This window comes from Taurulus bubalis (assembly GCF_910589615.1).
Source record: "Taurulus bubalis genome assembly, chromosome: 21".
Taxonomy (NCBI): domain Eukaryota; kingdom Metazoa; phylum Chordata; class Actinopteri; order Perciformes; family Cottidae; genus Taurulus; species Taurulus bubalis.
The window spans coordinates 11,611,831-11,630,735 of NC_136609.1; the positions used below are offsets into that span (position 1 = coordinate 11,611,831).

General features: G+C 46.2%; 1 protein-coding gene across 1 annotated transcript; it reads left to right on the forward strand.

Moving 5' to 3' along the window:
• Positions 1–12,115: 12,115 nt before the first annotated feature.
• On the forward strand, positions 12,116–17,125 carry igfbp5a (insulin-like growth factor binding protein 5a; the record flags this gene model as incomplete). Its single annotated transcript, XM_079236943.1, has 4 exons — positions 12,116–12,449; positions 16,230–16,441; positions 16,756–16,875; positions 16,988–17,125. 4 exons carry the CDS (start codon positions 12,116–12,118, stop codon positions 17,123–17,125), a joined length of 804 nt encoding a protein of 267 aa, XP_079093069.1.
• Positions 17,126–18,905: the final 1,780 nt, after the last annotated feature.

The window sequence follows — 18,905 nt, forward strand, 5'->3', positions numbered from 1 at the left end:
AAGATGTGGGTAGAGGAAGCGAAAAAGCATAATTCACCCTTCTCTCAGCACGAACTGTCAGAAGTACCCTTGAGCAAAATACTCAACCCACAACTGCGCCAGAGGTGCAGAAGTAGTTTTTTTATTTTTCTGAGCGGCTCCCAACTGTGATGCTGTGAAACTTTATGAGCCGGCTGATGCGTAGAGGAGGGCGTGCCTACTCAGCAAAACTGCTCTGGATAAATAAAGGTGAAGGTAAGTTTAAAGGTAAACTCACGAGTCACTGGAGAATGTCAGTGACCTGGAAGAAGAACAGCTAGCGGCGGACGGAGATCTTTGGCCTCCGTCAAACGTCTCCACTTCATCGTCTTCCATCGGTCGCCTGGTTTTGTCCTGAAGCAGTTACTGTCCGTTATCGTTTGACCTTTGACCTCTCAATGAAGCAGCGTGTTTGTGGCCTTCGTCACAGGTTTTGTCTGTGATGGCAAGAAAGTACATTTTCCTTCTTTGATTGACTCATTTGCATAATTGCGAGAGACTCGAGAACGTACATTTATTCAGTAATTCACAATAAAAAAACAAAAGATTGTCGGATGAAAATCAAAATTTGGGGTTGCAGAAAGATTCTTTTAATTTGTATTTCGTATCCTTTAAACATGGAGCATGTTTCAGGAGCAGCAATCTTCTTGGGATTTCAAACCTTGTCACAGAATAAACCGATAACGGTCCTTTTAATATTTCATGTACACGTGTAGAATCTGAGTTTGGCCTTTCTTTACTTCCTGGGTGCAGGGTGACTTCGAAGGAGAAGGGAACTCGCTCAAACCAGCAGGAAGCCTACATGTCAGTGGAGAAGAGGGTCAACTGTATTGAGATAAACAATAATCAAAACTAGAGGTACACCAACATGTTCAATAGACAAATCCCAGGCAACAATAACTCTGTTTTTGGACTTTCATTTATCTCCAGGCTCCAGTCAGGGCTGTCCTCTTCCTTTGTCTTCTGACATTGAATGCACCATTGCTGATCTTGGATCATTATGTCTGCCTTTGTTTTTGTTTATTGCAAATGTTGGTTTAGCTGCGACGGCTGCTTGGTTATAAAGTTTTTTTCTGCAACATCACTTGTGCATGCAGGTTGTTGTCAATGTCAACAGCAGAATTCCGGTCTCAATACGGGAATCAGATATGGGTCACAGGGAAAGCGTTTGTATAAACAGGAGGTCAACAAGAGCATGAGCTTCATGTGAGCTTCATGTGGTCCGAGTGAGGGGATGAATTCATCGTGTAATCGTTACCAGTGGGCTGCAGTATTTTAAACTCTGCGTTCTCGGAGGAATGTCTGAAATTCACTTGATACGGAGCGAGCATCGTGTGAGGCAGAAAATCACAGGCCTGGACACAACAACAGCACAACATGAGCATGCTAGCTCTTGTAGAGGGACACTGATGATGGACACTTTGATGACAGTCTTGCAGTCCACACACACACACACACACACACACACACACACACACACACACTTTCGGAGGCCTCTTTTTTCTCAGCCGGGATGGTAACAAAGCCTTTTAGGTCCCACCTTTTTGGGCTATTCCTTTTTTTTTTTATTTATAAAACAAAAATGTAATGTTTATGTACATTTTAAGATTTCTGTTACATCTGCTTTCACATGTGCAAAAATTAGCCTGACCTCTATTTATTGATATGGACCGCAACTGGTTCATGTAGCAGTCAGTCAAATGGTAATATCCTGTCATGTCAACTAAACCCACAACAAATATTCATACATTTGTGAAGATTTATACGTAAGCAGTTCCAGATTACATAAGCCTTTCCACAAAATGTATGAAGGAAATCATTCGACCATAACGGGGCCTGTCAAATAAACTGTTTCCAAACGCGTTGTAAGCAGTTTAATGGTTTGAAAAGTTCCGTGTAATTGCGCAGTAGCTTCTACTTCCTGCCGTCAGTAAATGCCGTAAAGTTAAAACAAGCACACGCTGAGCTGGAACTGTCAACATGTATAACATGTGCAGCGCTGCAGCTCAGCCGTGAGAGTTCCTCCACCGGGGGGACGATCCCGAAGTCCTTCCGGGACGCACAAATTCACCGTTTGCACAAAAACCAGCAGCGGTGTGTTGCGGCTCCGCTGTCACTCAAGCAGCCCACTGGGTGTCATCTCTCTCAGGCACATCTCCCTCCACATCCCTCCATCAAAACAACACGGCCAAGCCTCATCCATCATCCTGACACTGAGTGGTCTCCCTTTGACTTCACAGGATGTCCTCTCCTCACAGTTAGCCGGTAATGTCGAAGCAGTAATGGCTATTTACGATGTCTTGATGCGCAGCTCTGCGGGGCGCTGTGGAGGGGGCCCCTCGCTCGGGAGGCTCAAACTGTAAATTACCCGGAGGACCGTCAGTAACTAAATCCCTTTCTTGCTAAATGAGGGTGAATTGCTTAACTTCTTTTGATGGTTTCCATCACCAGTAAAGCTTAAATGCAACATGTTTTCGTCAAATGGTATTAGAACCACCTGCTGGAGATAAATCCAGTTTTATCGTCACATCTCAGTGCTTCTTGGCCTTGGAAAGGCTTCCTACAACAAAATGTAACATCTTGAGTGTAATGAACCCAATCCTCCCTATCTCCTCCTCCAGCGCTGGTTTGCAGGGATGATATGGTGTTATGCATGTTGAAAAACTCACAACCTCCCACACAACCATCTGCTATCACGCCGTGTGTTGGAAAGCGTTCATCAGATGCTGCAGAAGTTTGTTCGGGCAACTTTTCTCGCTGCAGACTGTAAAAGGTTGCACTGGTCACTTTCGCGTGGCGCTTCCCTATCAGTTTTGGAGTCAAGAAGTGAAGATGAAATGGGAATTATGATGCTGCAGCAGGCATGATAACAAACCTCCCCTCCTCCCTCTCTCTGATCTGCTGTAAGAGGATCTGTGGGTCTGGATTTGGCATGGCAGCTGTACAAGGCACCAAGCTTCCAAGCACACCGTATCTGTTTGCTTTGGATACTGGTGTTGCTGCGAACCTCCCGCAAGAGGATAATATTTCTTCGTAATTAATAGCAGCCTGTTCTGTCTTTTGGCCGGGGAAGGAAGCCGGTTTGCAAACACACACACACACACACAGAGAGACGGAAACTTCGCTTCCATGCCCGCCTCGGTGGAGTTGGATCAGCTGGACGGAGGCAGCGAGGAAGGAAAAGTAAGGTTCAGGCGCCGGGTGGCGGGCGGAGATCTGACCTGCTGGAGTGCCCGTGTGCACAAGACTTTTGCCGTTTCATTTATCTACAGAAAAAGAAAGGATTTCCCAATTTCTTCACTAAACCAGAGAGCTGCACATCATCGCTTCAATGCATCACGACAAGACAATCTTGAAACAACACAGATTGAAAGTGAAAAAGTGAACCTGCCTCTTGTCTTCACATCTCCTGCCTCATCTAATGTCAGCAGCTTTATTAACTTGTCTTGAGCTCTACTTGGATCGGCATCAAGAAGAGTACAAGCAGTATGTGCAGCGTAATCCCAGAGAAATGCCACGGTCTAAAGCCATAATCCTGGAAGGCTTTAAGACTCTCGCTTTGCAAATACGCTACAACAAAAAGCTCTCTCAAGATGTTAGTTCAGGCCTGAACGCAAACGTCTCACGCACACTTCGGAGGATCCAGGTGAGGATTGTTTCCAATGCAAGGTAGACACATCTCTGCATTTAGCAAGTGGGAGAAACCACGTGTAAAGAATAAGCCCCGAAACGTCAGCGTGCACACGACACACATCCGGCTCGGCAAAAAACAAGAGCGGCTCTGTGTGAGGAGTGAGGAAAGGTGCATCCCTCTGACAGATTTCCATCAACTCCCCCGTGTGATTGTTAGAGCCTCGTCTCCGCCAAGAAGAGTGACTCAGGCCGCACGTATGACATGTCATTAAATCAAGACTGTAGTGGGTATTAAGACGTGTCAGTGACAGCTTAGTGAAAGGTTTGTTTTGCGTTGTTTTTCTTTTCAGGTGAGTGTCGGCTGTTGTCGTTCAGCTCTTGAAGGTTCGAGGGAGAGAAAGAGTTGAGAAACTAGGCCTCAAAAGTCGCATGTGTGGAAGTTTGAACATGTGGAGGTGGTTTATTTTCAGTAAATATACCAAAAGATGATCAAAAAAAGGTTGTTCAGCTCCGTTTAAAAAGCTAAAGTTTGAATTCTTTTCAGGCTGAGACTGGGATTGATCTTCTCGTCTCACTCTATGAAAGAAACGCACCAAAAGCTAGAAGCTACAACAGCTACAAGCTAGCTACAGAAGTGTAAAAAGGACAAGTCTGGGTTTCAAAGCGTATATTCCACATTTTCGACGCCAACTTTCTCTGGAAAGTAGCTCCTCTCTTTGAATCACCTCACGACCTGAAACCGAGCTCTTGAAACACAAGACGACAGTGTGTCTCTCTTTCACCGGCGAGTATGTGCGCTAGCTCGCTGTTTGAGAGTTCCTGTCTACAAAACAGAACTCCCCCTGACTCAGTCGAGCCCGACAATGCCCTCCTGTTACGGTATCGCATGTCTTGCAAAGAGACACGGCTCTGGCGGCGGCTCACAGATCACCAAAAAAAAAAGAGCTTCAATCCAGCTGACTTTTGGAAGCACTGCACGTATCTGATACTTGACAGATTTCGGGTGGGGAGGGGCACTGATAACTCCAAACCAGAAAGAGAAGACAAGTAGCTTTTGTTTGTTTTGTTTGTTCTCATTTCCACGAGTCTCATCAGTGGACAATCTGCCGGTATCTCGGCATCCAAAAATGCGGACCTGACAAAGCTCAGCACCTCTGATAGGAATCTGCAACGCACACGGAAAAACTCTTTCCTCTCTCTCGTCCATGCCGGTCTCCTTGGCCTCTCACGTCGCCGTGACATGCAGGACAGAGATGTCTTACCTGATGCAAACGGTGCCAGGATCACAAAGTGAAGCCCGGGATCACATTCTCACCGCAGATTCCTTGACATACCTACACGTCATTATGCACAGGGGTAAAATTGTTGATGATAATTATCCTCTGAGGGTGTGAAACCACAGTGTCACACTGTTTATATGAGTTATATGAGTTGATGGAACATTTATGAGTTTTGAGCCCATCCTATCTTTCATATTTATCATCTTTTTACCTCCACCAAAACCCCCAAGTATCATGCATTTTCTGCAATAGTCCCTGCAGTACTCGTGCCACGTAACTTTCAACAAAGGCACGCCACTTGCTCTGACCGAATGCGACATTCGAATCCGTGGTTTTGCAGAAACATCCGATGCCAACATTTTTTCTTTCCTGCTGACTGCGCTGTGCTGCACTACTTTACAGATTGAATTCTAAGAATCTGAATTTGGAGAAGCATGCCTTTGTGTGAAGAAAGGAGCGACGTGTGGGCATGGGTATGTCAGGGCAGAGAGCTTCATTTAGCATCTGCCCCGAAGCACGCTTTTCAATTTGACGCACATTCTTTTCTTTGAGTCGAGCTGAAGGACGTGCCCCCTATACAATGCCATGCTATAGCCGAACAACGTTAAATTAGGGGTGTTGCTTTATGAGCTTTCACACCTGACATATTTACTACTTGATTGAAGGTTGCAGTGAACCGTGTGAGCATTCCCTTGTCAGCAAATTTCAAGAAACGATTCAACTATTTCGAACGAAATTACCTGGTTTAATCGAGACAGGAACCAACCTGATTAACCTGACTAGACAGTTGCTTTATTGCGCTCCTTGCGAAGAAACCATCCGCCTCTGGTTATTTGTGATTGGGACGGGTTCAAGGATCGAGGCTAGAAGGAGCGTTATTGTTTATTGGCATCCCCATTAGATGTTGCTATGGGACCATTGCATTGATTGACAGGTACCATCCAAACTGCAACAACTTTCTAAAGCTCCTTCAGGATTAGGAACTAATTTGAATTGGTGTTAATTGATATCATGCTGTTCATTGCAAGTTATTATCTGAGCACTTTATGGCAGCGGCTCTCCAAGTTATTTATCAATAGCAGCTTGTGCGTGTGCACAGTCATCTGTCTGCGTCCTGAATAGGGGACGCTAACAGGAGGAAACACTTTCTGGCCCTTCTTAGACACACTGACTAAAAGCGATGCAGGAGCGAGGCCAGGAGGACTTAGTTTAGCTTCTTCAAATCACTCTGACCCCGAAAACCGCAGTGGGACTTATTCTGGGAAAGACCCTTTTGCAAAGAAGCTAACCATCACGCCGGAGGGAAAGCAACAAAGTGGAGGACAGCGTGGCCACAAGTTCAAACTGCTCGGGCCCACAACAAGGGCCGTAAATCAAAACGATTCCTCGGAGAGCTGCCGCTTGCCAAATTCATCCATATTTTCTTGAGAGATGTTCTGCATGCCACACTGCAGACGAGAAGAAACCGCACATTCTGAGAAAGTGTTTCCAAATGACTGATGACTGAAGCGAGGATGCCAAAATCTGTTTCAATCTGTTTTCCAAGAAATGTTTTGCTGGTTTCCCACTGTGCTTTGCAGGTGCTGCAGCGGGCGCGGCCCTGGATTTAGCTCGCCAGTGTTCAATACTCGGAGGAAAAGTAAGAGTGTGAGAGTAAAAGGTTGACGTAGACGTCCTCGCCGCATGTCAGCGTACTTCTTATGGATCAAATCCGAGAGAACGACCACCTGACACAATTCGTCTTCACTGCAGGTCATTTAAATACAGCTCGCGTTACAAAAGACAGACGATTTGCCGACAGATTTGAATATTCAGGTTCCACGAATTCGTAGAAAAAAGCACTTGTTTCTTTGAATAGCATCGCCGTGGCACAGACACTCCGAAGCTTTTCCAACATCTGGATGCAATGATCTGCCTTTGTCCAATCCACCGTTGCCAGGGCCACACAGATGTGCTGACATGGTTTTAGCCAATCTGCCATCTCACGTACTGCTTCCTATAACCTCCTCCTCCACCGAACCCTGCAGCCTGCAGCTTTCTCTCCCTCCTCTTACCTTGCGCTATAGTTTTGCATGCACATCAAAGCATGCTGCTGATTTGCGGTTCACATTTCCCAAACATGCGCTGCCTGATGTGTAATTTGGTGTTGGTGACTGCAGTTTCTGCGTCATGGAAATAAAAGCGCAGTGTCATCTTCACAAGTTTGGGAATCAGAGCAACACGCAGCCGGGCGGTTTACAGTAAAAGACAATTTTCAGCCAAAAAATATGTATTGGCACAAGATTAGTTTTCTTTATTGGAGCTCGTTGTTGTTTTTCTCACTCAGATTCCGTCATTGATGCTCTGCAGCCATTGATGTGGCATTGCTGCACTTCACTTCCCACATGGCAACCTGACAGTGTGGCCATGACCCGGACATGTGTTTTTCCTGGGACTTTCCCTTCATTAACTCTCATGGCGTTGAACACTCATGCTATTTACCCACTTCCTGTGCCATATGGGACAATTATGCATATGTACATGCACGTGTTGTACTTAAAGAGCCATTAAGAAATACAGTATGTCTTATTCATCAGTGTTGCACAATCATTTTCTTCCCAGCATGCCTTGTGGGAAACAAACAGGGGTCACCACCCACGAGCTCCACCTGTATGCCAAAACGCAGAAACACTTGCATTGCTTGGAGTTTCCGCCCCAGTTTACCCAGTGCAGGCTTCTCTAATTGTTTCTGAAAACCTAGTCCTGACGGTCTTCTGGGAAGCGGCTCTCTGTGTGGATGGGGGAGGGCGACGCGTGCTGCCTCAGCACATTTCCAGCGGTTTGCTCGGCTTTGTCGCTTACAGTAAGCTCTGACTGTGTCATGTGGCGCCCATCAGTCACACAAACGAGTCATCTGCTGATCCACATCAAGCCGCGTACAGTTGGAGTGATAACGAGAAGCAGCTTCAAGCCAAACCTCAGTCAAAATCCCCTGCAGGTTTTTGCATTAGATTTAGAATCTAAATAACTTCTATCTATTTCCTGGAAAGTAACCCGGTTACTCTTCTTCCTGGATGCAGACGTCGTCAAACCCGTACAAGCTAGATGACAAATGTGATGATCAGACTTCCACATCCTCGTTTAGGCACTGAAAGAAGATAAATCACCAATTCATCATAGTTCATCTTATGCTTTTTCATCCACCTTCAATTAAATATTTTTCATTACATGCTACTTTTTTATGTAAGGAGTGCTGATACCAAGGTAAAAGCAGACTTTTAGCTGATGCCAAATCCTGTTCATGATCTTAGAAGGGCACATTTTCATTTGGGGAAGTCAGCTATGCTAACTAGCTAAGCTGACTTAGTAGCATTTAGCAGGAAGCAGGGTTTGGAAAACTACTTCCAAGAAAACGTCTCGCTGCACAGGCTTTCAAGATATCCCTTTCACACGGATTATTTCCTTGTCTGGCACACTTTGCAGCATGTTAGTCAGCTCGAGGTTCCGACGCTGCAGAGAAACACGACACTGGAGCGCCAGATTTTATCGCCGCTCCGAACCGTTTTGTGCATGGGGTTGCTCCTCGAGTGCAGCAGAAGCTTCAGTTTCTTTCAGCGGATAAAGTAGGTCAGGATATGAAGACAAAGCTGCACAAAGAGACGGACGAACAATGATGGAGAATCGTACATGAGAGCGGCAAAAGATGGAGGACTTGAACGCTACTGTACTGGAGTGATCTGAAAAGTCCCTCTCAAACCTCTTGAGGATCGCCAGTGAAAGCTCTTGTCTCAGATGAAACTTAAACATCTTTCATAACGTTCTTACTCTCGTGCCAGCTTCCATATTATCAAAATATGCATCACTTCTTCTGAATGTTTCAGTGAGAACTCTATCTAAGACTATTGACTTGCACTTTGTGCTTCAACTCCAGTCTCAACAGAAAAAGACAGTCAAAGGTTAAGATGCAGGGACACAGAGAGTCAATGGGCTGTTGTACTGGCTTGTTTTCACAGGCAGGTCAAAGGTCAGCATTCAGTCGGTCTCACCAAGACATGATGTTTCTGTCATGTGATGAACAGCATGTCCATGTTTGAGACACATTTCTCACCACATTGTCAATTCAGTAGATGTTCTGGAGCTTTCAATCATATCACAAGAGCTTCATCAGCAGATGCCTTTAAACAACATATCATCCATGTTATTAATATTAAATAAAATGTATGCTGATAGATCCCGTGAAATGCTTCACACTGGCCCTTTCAAAGCTAAAGTTCAGAGTTCACACATGACCGTCAAAGAACCATGACCCAGACTTGGTGTTGGCGCATTGCTCGCATAGAGAAAGTCATCCGAGGGGAAAAAAGGAAGAACTAAAGCTTGAAGAGACTTTTGGGAGTGTTATGGTAACGCTGGGATGAGAGTAGTGGAACAGACGCAAGCTGTGTGCCAACAATACTTAGCTGAAAGTTAAACGGACCGAGCAGCTAGTGTGTTGCTAAAGGAGCTTTATAGACGTCGTTAATACAGGCATCCAACGCATTAAACCCTCTTGTTTAGTCCTGGACTTAATTTCCGGGGGAAATCCCCAACCATTCCCCTTCGTGGAGAACAGCTCCATCCAGCAGCTGTGCATCATATGGCCCATAGACACCAACTGACTCTGACCCAAACTACACAGGAAACCCAACCTTAGCGGGACGTAGCGTCGGGGTTTATGAACCCGAGCAGCCCTTGGACCACAGCTCCTCCTCGTCTCACATCTGCAGAAAACAAAACAAATGTAAAAAAGATTTGCATTGCCAATATGCCACTGGGTAATAAATCACCACTTTATGAAGCATAGATGTGTAGGAGAGTCTCAGGGCGATGGTTGAAAGGGAACCTGTGAGAGACAGATGTGTCGCACAGGTTCACAATGTGAATGGCGCTCTTTCTTCAGATCTGGACAGGCAGACGAGGGGCATGAAAGGAGTGCGTGGGCGACGCCGGGCTGACCTTTCCGGCACCCGCGACGTCACTTGACACCCGATGCGGCGCGAAGGTCAAGGGCGGCGGCAAACGGGGGTCGAGTGATCTGAAAAGAGTTTGCCGACAAAGTTTTCACGACTGGGGGAAGGGCGAGAGAGGAAGTGAAACTCGACGCGGCAAAGAAGTGGAAGCTTTGATCAGTGTGGGTCTTTCAAGGTCAGTTTCAGTACTGACTGACGTTGGATTCGTCCCATCGCGGGACACAACAACTCCACTTAAAGCGCAAAGCCAAGATGAAGAGTAACAGGAGTAAACAAAGAGGGAAATCAAACTAAATACTCAAGATGGCCAGGGTCAAAAGCATGAAATGAACTCTGAAGACTAAAACCAAAAACATGCAGATCTTCTACAATCCTCAGATATATATATATATATATATATATATATATATATATATATATATATATATATATATATATATATATATATATATATATATTAGTATCTGCCAAAACATCAAGTGAATTATGAGCGTTTTGTTACACTGACCACTCACTGGACACTGACCTCCCTGAGTCATAAAATAAGGTCAGATGATTGTGCAGATCATTGGAGAACACATTTGTTGTGGATAAGACGGCATCGCACAAATATTTAAAGCTACAGTACTTTGGCAAAAAGAGAGCAACCCAAAGATATCTGAGGGGAATTGTAAAAGCGTTCTGGTTTCACAAGCCTTCACTTTAAAAGTCTTATGGTTTAGTGCGTTATACGATTTCTGATATAAACAAAGAGGGAGGAAAGCGACACTTGTTCGGGTTTAAAGGGTTTCATTAAAATGGGAACAGAGGAACATAAGTATCTGAATACTTTAATCGCGTTTCCCAAGGAGGTTATGTCGAACAAGTATTTCGATTTTGATAGAATCAGGATCTGGGATTTCCAGTGAAACTATAGATGGAGAGCGTTCCCAAATCTGAACACTGAGATTAGGGGTCAGGTATAAAACGAGGACATATGAATCACGAATGCACACTTTCCCAAAACCCTCTTCCCTATTTGGATGAACCCTTTTCCAAACGTCAGTCTGAGGAAGAGCAGGAAGTTAAGTGAGCATTCAGGGACCCGTAACGCACCGACCAATAACTATGTTGTCAGTCATCATCTCTGCGTGGAAATGTGCTCCATAAAAGCTTTGCAGGGAATCTACATCTCCATCTTAACAAGTCGCTCAGTTTTGCCGAGCCCGAATAGTTTTTCTTTAAACAAGACAAATATGTTTGTATTGCATGTGACATGAAGTCTGTTGCATTAGGTCACATTTTCTTCTGTTTCTGCCAAGTTGTTCTGTCTTGCTTAGTGCTTGCTGGCACCAGTCTTGTTACACAAGAGGTCTGTAAACACTAAAAGTGCTTTTCTTTCCTCTCCTAAACCCAGCAGCATGGGTTTGGGAGCCCACTGGCTGCAATTCAAACAACCTCATCAGCGATTTTAAATGGAGTTTCCAGAATATTCGCGTTTGAAGTGAGCTTGTGAGAAGTGATCTGCCTTTCTTCTTGAGCAGAAACAACTCCAGTGAGAATACACACGTTGTCCTGGAGGCTTGGGGGATACTGAATGGCCGCTCTGCAGCGGGAGAGACTGCTTCTTATTCAGTCGCCTTCAGGAGCATCGCCTCGTATCTGGCAGATCTGGAGGCATGCCAGCACCCGCCCTGTGAAATCAGCATCGCAGCGCGCGGAGTTGACAAGTGCGCCTCCCCCTCCAAACCTTGTTTGACATACCCATCGTTGTAGGCTTCGCCTCCGGCAGTTTCTTTTTTTAAAAGGCAAGCTCAAAGCCACAGATTATACATTTTGCTCTCAGCCCTGCGGGTTAACCTACAAGAGGGAGTGACAGCGGGGGAATCAGGCGTTTTATCTCTCGGTTGGAGACGATCAGCTCGCGCGTAAAACGGCACCGAGGCATCGCCGAAGGGAGAGATCCGTTGTGTTTGGATATTTTGTTCTCTTTTTTTGAATTCATTTGCGACTGCAGGGGTTGAGGGGCAGCCCAGTGGGAGCAGCAGAGTGACTGACTGTCTTTGTGGATTGCGAGCATCGGATGCGCTGACATTTTTTGGGGACTTGAGCGCGCAAGACACCTGTGGATGCAAGTTTGGACTCCTGTCTTTTTTTGCAAAGAACGGATTCAGCACACGACATAGTTGATTCTCTGCAGTCCAGACCAGCAGCGCCATGCTGTTGAGCGTGTCCTTCCTGGTGGTCCCCCTGCTCAGCATTACCGGCTGCGGAGCGTCCTACGTGCCGTGCCAGCCGTGCGACCAGAAGGCCCAGTCCATGTGCCCGCCGGTGCCGGTGGGCTGTCAGCTGGTGAAGGAGCCCGGCTGCGGCTGCTGCCTGACGTGCGCGCTCGAAGAGGGCCAGCCGTGCGGCGTGTACACGGGGCCGTGCACGCGCGGGCTCCGCTGCCTGCCCAAGAACGGCGAGGAGAAGCCGCTGCACGCGCTCCTGCACGGCCGCGGCGTGTGCAGGAACGAGAAGCTGTACAAGCTGCTGAACCCGTCAAAAGGTAGGCCTGTGGAGAGATGACTGATTCAGATCACAGAGGCTGTAATTAAGCAGGTCACTAATGCCACATTAATTAAGTGAAATAATAGACGTCTTAATCATTATAGTTCCTGTAAGCCTCCTCCCCTCATTACGTTCCATAGGGCTTTAATTACAGCACTACATGTGCAGTGTACTTGGTTAACTTTGTGTCCGCTCTGCTGGTGTAAATATTGCATATTCTGAAAGTGTGTCATAAACTGCTGCTCTAAATGGCTCAAAGGAAGAGCAAACAGCTGGATAGAGATGCTTCTCCTCTCTTGTTAATGCAGGAGTTTTAATGAAGCCCTCACGTGACACACAGACTGAGCCATGTGATGCAGTGGTGAATTAAACAAAGATGGAGAAATGACCCCCAGACTGGAATCCCCAGTCCAAAAAAAACACGTTCACTATTTCACTCCCCTGTCATGAAACGTGTCTCCGTAATATGCATGAGTTTGCTTTGTGTTTTCTAAAGTTGGGGGGATGCAAAAGAAAAGAGGGTGAAGTGGGTTTAGGCGCCGTCCTTTGACTCTGGGAGCCGGCGAGGCTGACGGGAGTCAACTCACAGCCCTGTTTTAGACGGGCCGACACCTGTCATTACCGAGGCACACGACTCAAAGGCCCCCGTGCGCCTTGACCTCGTGAACTCTGTCAACAATCGGTGCCGAGCTTCGATCGACCTGTCATCTCACCTTGAATAGCCCTTGTGGGGCCGCGAGCCGTAAATCAGTCGGTTTCGTGCGAGTGGCCCGTCGCCTCGGGGCCCCAGCCCGACATAAAACAAGGGAGAAGATTACAGGTGCGGCTCTGCGAGGCTCCTTTTGGCTGCTTTAAATGGCGGTTCAGGGACCGTCACTGTGTCTGCGCTTTGTGGGAAATGTTGCACCCGCTCTCGTCAAGGTGTGAAATCAGATTGTGCCCTCTTCCCTGACTACAGTTCCTTTTTGTCTCACAACCTTTCTTTTGTCTGTTCCCCTGCACACCTCGACCTTTCTTCATCCACCACCTGTTTGTCTTTTTCCCACACCTAACCCACCTTTTTGTCTCCGTCTCTCTATTCTCTCCCACCACACTGCCTCTTCTCCTCTTTCCCTGCCTGGCTACTGTCCCTCTTCATCTTTTACACTCCTATTCTTCTCCTCCCCCCACGAACCCATCCACAGTTTCACCCCTTCTGTGTTCAGCGTCACTTTGCTGCACATTGGAGCTTTGGTTAAGGAGCAAAGCTACTCTGGAAACATAAATAACCTCACTGGCTGTAAAAGCTAAGCCAAGGAACCGCAGTTTTTCTTGCTCAGAGAGAAGTCCAGTAACAAAAGGAAGGAAATAAAAAAAAGGGGTGGGGGATACTGTCATATAAATGTTTCATTCAAACTCGCCTTATTTCAGTCCATTTTTATTGGTTTTATCGTTACATTTTCTGTTATTCGCTCCATCAGAGTGAACTCTGCAGCTAAGAAACTGTTGTATTATCAAAAAGAAAACCTCCAATCTTCTTTTCATCTCCCCTTCCCTTTTTCACCCTTTCCCACACTCTCCTCTGCTCCCTCCCACCCCTCTTAGTCCCACCCTGGTCCCTTCATCCCCCTCCCCCTCCCTCTCGGCGCTGCAGGCAGGCCAGGCTGTGCAGTGATTCAGCAGAATGCCGGCTGAGCGTGGGTTACTGATCCCCCATCTGTCTGCCCGTCAGCCAGCTTCTCCATTAACTCCACATCTCCTGCTGGGCGCGTTCTCAACGCATAAATTAAACAAAACCCATATGCACACTGATAAATACACACAAATCACATTTCATAGACACTGGAGAAGAGCGACTCATGCGTATGCATACATACTGTGCATTCATAAAATGTACTGCCAGTTCCTAAAACAGTTACACGGTATGTTTTAACAATTCCATTAAAGCACTATGCATGCACAATTATTATGCAATGACATTAGTTGTCGTTCCAACCTGGATAAAAGATGAAAAAACATGTTTCATGTGTCATGTTTGCAAGTGCATGAAGCATGAAACTCAAGTTCTTCCTCTGCAACATCGTCTGGACAGATGTTAGTTTCCCAGATGAAGCGAGGAAGAGCAGCTTACACCTGCAGGGATACGGCTCTGCAGGATCCTCACTCCAACGCGGAGAAAGACGCGATCAATCAGCACAGGTCAGATTAGACAAACTCCAGGATTAGCAAGTGAGGACTTGATTGGGTTCACGCTTGCTGCTGATCTGGAGAAGGAGAAACAACTGTGTCAGCAGGAAACTGGAGGATGGGGAATCTCTTGCTTTATTCCAAGAAGCTGTCATTATGTGGATGCATGACATCATCTTCATCGTCATCGTCACTGGGGGGTTGGAGGGGATTTTAAGCGTCACTTGCAACGTGGCGATGACCTTGTTTCACAGTTTCCCAGTTAGCTCGGTAGCTTAGCGATCGCGCCAGTGCCCAAACGGAGGGGTTTATAAGCGGAATTTGCAATCTGCCAAAAAATGAAGCGGAAACAAGTGCGTGACACAGCAGTGGGAACGGGCCAGCTGCGGCTTAGGACGCATACAAGGCTAATGCACGTCTAAAGCTATAAATGAAGTGAAATATCAATATGAAGGGCTTTCTGGGGAAAGAAAGCCACAGCCACGCATTCTGGCCTCGACACAGCCGCTGTGGTCGTGTGAATGCAGAGGGTGGGACGCGGGAGAGGGGCGAGCGCTGAGGTCTGAGCGGGCTGTGTGCGACTCCCCGAAATGGTAGCACAGAGCTGTATTTTTGCACGGATGAAAGATGCATGTACGCGAGCGAGCGAGGGTTCCTGTGGGGGTTGGGACCCAAAATGGGCTGCGGCTGTTTCTGGTGGCTTGCCACATGACAAGTAATAGCATGTTTTCATGGGTCTGGGTGCCAGGGTGAGACTAAATATCTCATTTAGGTCACATGCTATAAAAGTTTTAAAACCCCTGGTCTACATATACCCTAAACTGGCAACCTGTCTTGCCATAAATGTAGGCTGTGTTGTTCTGTATGTCAACACGTCCAATCTGCAGCTGGCCAGGAGCCACTTACAGCTAAATAAGCATTCAGCTGGTGCAGTGAAATCAGCACGTCGCACCGTGAGATTACTAAAGAGGAGTTGTCTGTCTAATGCAATCACGAGTTTAGCTTTACTTTTTCATCTTGACTCCTCAAAGAGCTGCATTTCCATCACAGAGCTTTAGATTTCGACCCGTGATCACAGTCTCTCAAAAGCAGCGGAGAAATGCTTTGAAGCCCCGTTTTGCAGGACTAACATTACACTTGTGACATTAAGTTGTTTGTAATAATTGGAACCACTGGCTACTCAATGCACGTCTGTCATTTGTAAAGTTTCTGTCTAAATTACGGACTGTATTGCGGTGAAGAGATTGTTCCTCTGATAATAGTAACCCTGTGTGAATAAAGCTTTTGAGACTTTTTTTTCTTCTGCCACCACTCGTAGCGCCACGTATGTACAGCATATGGTGCATGCACGGCCATGCATGTGATACAATGCACATTCCTGGAATTGCACACGCGCTATACGATGTCCGGCGGTTTAAGGGTGACTGTTGTTGGTGGCGACGCGCCAAGAACTTCAGCAAAGCCCCAGTGAAGGACAGAGAAGTCAAACTGCTGATGAATGCAAACAATCCGGTGTTCACAAATATATATTCACGGCCATCAGATTTGCAAAACTTTTGACTTTACACCTCAAGCATGCATCCTAACGATGACGCGTTTGCCGTCCCGTCAGGCGGAGACTCTCACGACGACGCCGTGCTGCCCGTCCCAGAGTCCGTGCAGCCCCAGACCAAGGCGCCCCTGTATGCGCGGGACCACATCGGCAGCCGGAAGGCTCACGCCATGAAGCAGGCCAAGGACCGCAAGAAGCAGCTGGCTCGCCTGGGACCCACCAGCAACCTGAACTTCTCCCCAGTCAGCCTGGACAAACTGGAGCCCGAGTTCGTAAGTGAAGTAGAGATTATCGACTCACAGCGGAACCATTACGCAGAAACCAGTTCTGACAAATCAGCCGCGATGCCCTGCAGGGTTCACACGCACCAACGAGCTGTGAACAAATGAGTAAAGTCCTCATTAGTGGAGCTATTTGCTACCTCCTTACTTTTTCTTCCTCTTCTTTTTTTGTATCATTTTAAACACACATTGTGACCATGCAAACCCTCACTCTCGTGTGTGTGTGTGTGTGTGTGTGTGTGTGTGTGTGTGTGTGTGTGTGTGTGTGTGTGTGTGTGTGTGTGTGTGTGTGTGTGTGTGTTCAGGGCCCCTGTGGAAGAAGGCTGGATAATCTCATTCAGAGCATGAAGGACACTTCCAGGGTCTTGGCTCTCTCTCTGTACATCCCCAACTGTGACAAGAAGGGCTTCTTCAAGCGCAAGCAGGTGTGTAACGGGCTTTTTGTGTCTTGTTGTCAGACATTGCATCTGCTTCTCACTGCAAGCAGCTCGAGACAAAACACAAACCTCTACATCTCTGGTAACTCTACTTCTGCAGTGCAAGCCGTCCCGTGGTCGGAGGAGGGGCATCTGCTGGTGCGTCGACCGGTTCGGAGTGAAAATCCCCGGCATCAACTACGCCGGAGGAGACCTGCAGTGCAAAGAACTCGACATCAGCAGCAACAGCAACGAATGAGAGCCAACCGTACATTCTGCCAATCAAGCTAGCACGCTTAATGACTTGCCAATCAGGAAAATATAGCACAGATGCTTCTATATATGGTCAGGTGTGATGGACTGTGCTTTTATTTTTGTTGTTTTTAAAGGGGAGCTGAACTGAAAAGCTCTCACATGTAGGTCTTAACTGTGGCTGACCGTGCTGCGTCTGAGGTTAGCTGACACCTCACCTCTTTATATCCATAGATAATAGAGGAGTATATATATATATATTTGTATGATATTGATAATATGTTGTGTATTGATTGTGTTGCTACATTTAGTTCTGAGACAAGACATATTTTCCATGTGGCTACGAATTAACACTTCTTTCTTATTTCTTTAACCAGTTTTATTAATCGGTAATCATGTGAGTGACACACGGATGTGAGAGCCATTTTGTTCATATATCAAAACAATGACTTCTGACATTTAATCCTGCCGCTGACCTCATGTCCCTGAACGCATCCTCACGTTTAAGCTGCTTTTCCGCACAGGAAAAGAGGGAAAGTTTCTGCAGGATTCCTCAGCATGAGAGCTGCACGAACAGAAACACACTTAAAGGAATCGTTTGTTATTTTAAGAAACGTATATTCATAACCAGGGAGATGAGTAGATTGAAACCACTCTCGCATTAGTCCGTTAAATATGAAGCTAACGCTGTAAAAGAAAAAAGAAAATGTAACAAAGTCCACCTCCCAGCACTTATAGCTCAAAACTCAACTTTAAATTTTGGAAAATCATTTGATAAATGAGCAACAGAGTGCTTATGAATCATGTAAACGCTTCTTGCCAGTCAGACATGATTATTTTCCTCCGTCTCAAATCACAATGTGATGACGTTGACGTCACGCAGCTCTCATAAACTAACATACTGTATCGTGCTGTCAGAGTTATAGATATCTGACACGCCAGACAACTGCGTCCTCTGTTTGTAAATGTGTGTACAGTGTGTGTGTGTGTGTGTGTGTGTGTGTGTGTGTGTGTGTGTGTGTGTGTGTGTGTGTGTGTGTGTGTGTGTGTGTGTGTACTGAATGTGCCATGCCCTTTATAGTTCTCAACTACAACCAGCTCTGTTTTAAACTCTCACGAGGCCCGAGCTAGTGGTCGCGTCTCCTTTCTCTGGCACACAAATCGTATGCAAAGGCCCCGCGTTGTTAATGTCTCCAACGCCACCACGCAGGCAAATGCTGCTCCCAGGATGCATCAGGGCGCGTCCTGCAGAGAGCAAGGTCGCTGAGTCTCTATGTAAATCCAAGTGCCTTTCTGCTCCACGCCACTTTGAATGGTCGTTTGCATGCTGGACTCTGTGTCGTTGAGTGATTGTTGTTTTTCTGTTTTTGGTTGCTGGCGAGCAGCACTTTTTTTTTTGTTCTATGATTCAAATTATGCTCCAAATCTTTTGCTGTTGTTATCATCTTAACGTTCTTTTAACAACTCTTGTAAACTCAGACATTCCTAATGAGAACAGCCAGTTCTTCTTCCCACTGAGGCGTCTCTCTCTCTCTCTCTCTCTCTCTCTCTCTCTCTCTCTCTCTCTCTTGATTCACATGTAAACACAACACAGTGACACTTTGAGCATTTCAGAATCTCTCATTTTTTTATTTTTAAGACTAATGTGAACATTATGGTGAAATATTTATCAGGCGTGTAATTGATGTACCCGTTTCTTTTTTTTTTGTAATGAAAAATCACTATTTAAATAAAGTTCATGTACTCGTCAAAAAAAGGCATAACTGCACTTTTGTTTGAACTCTGTT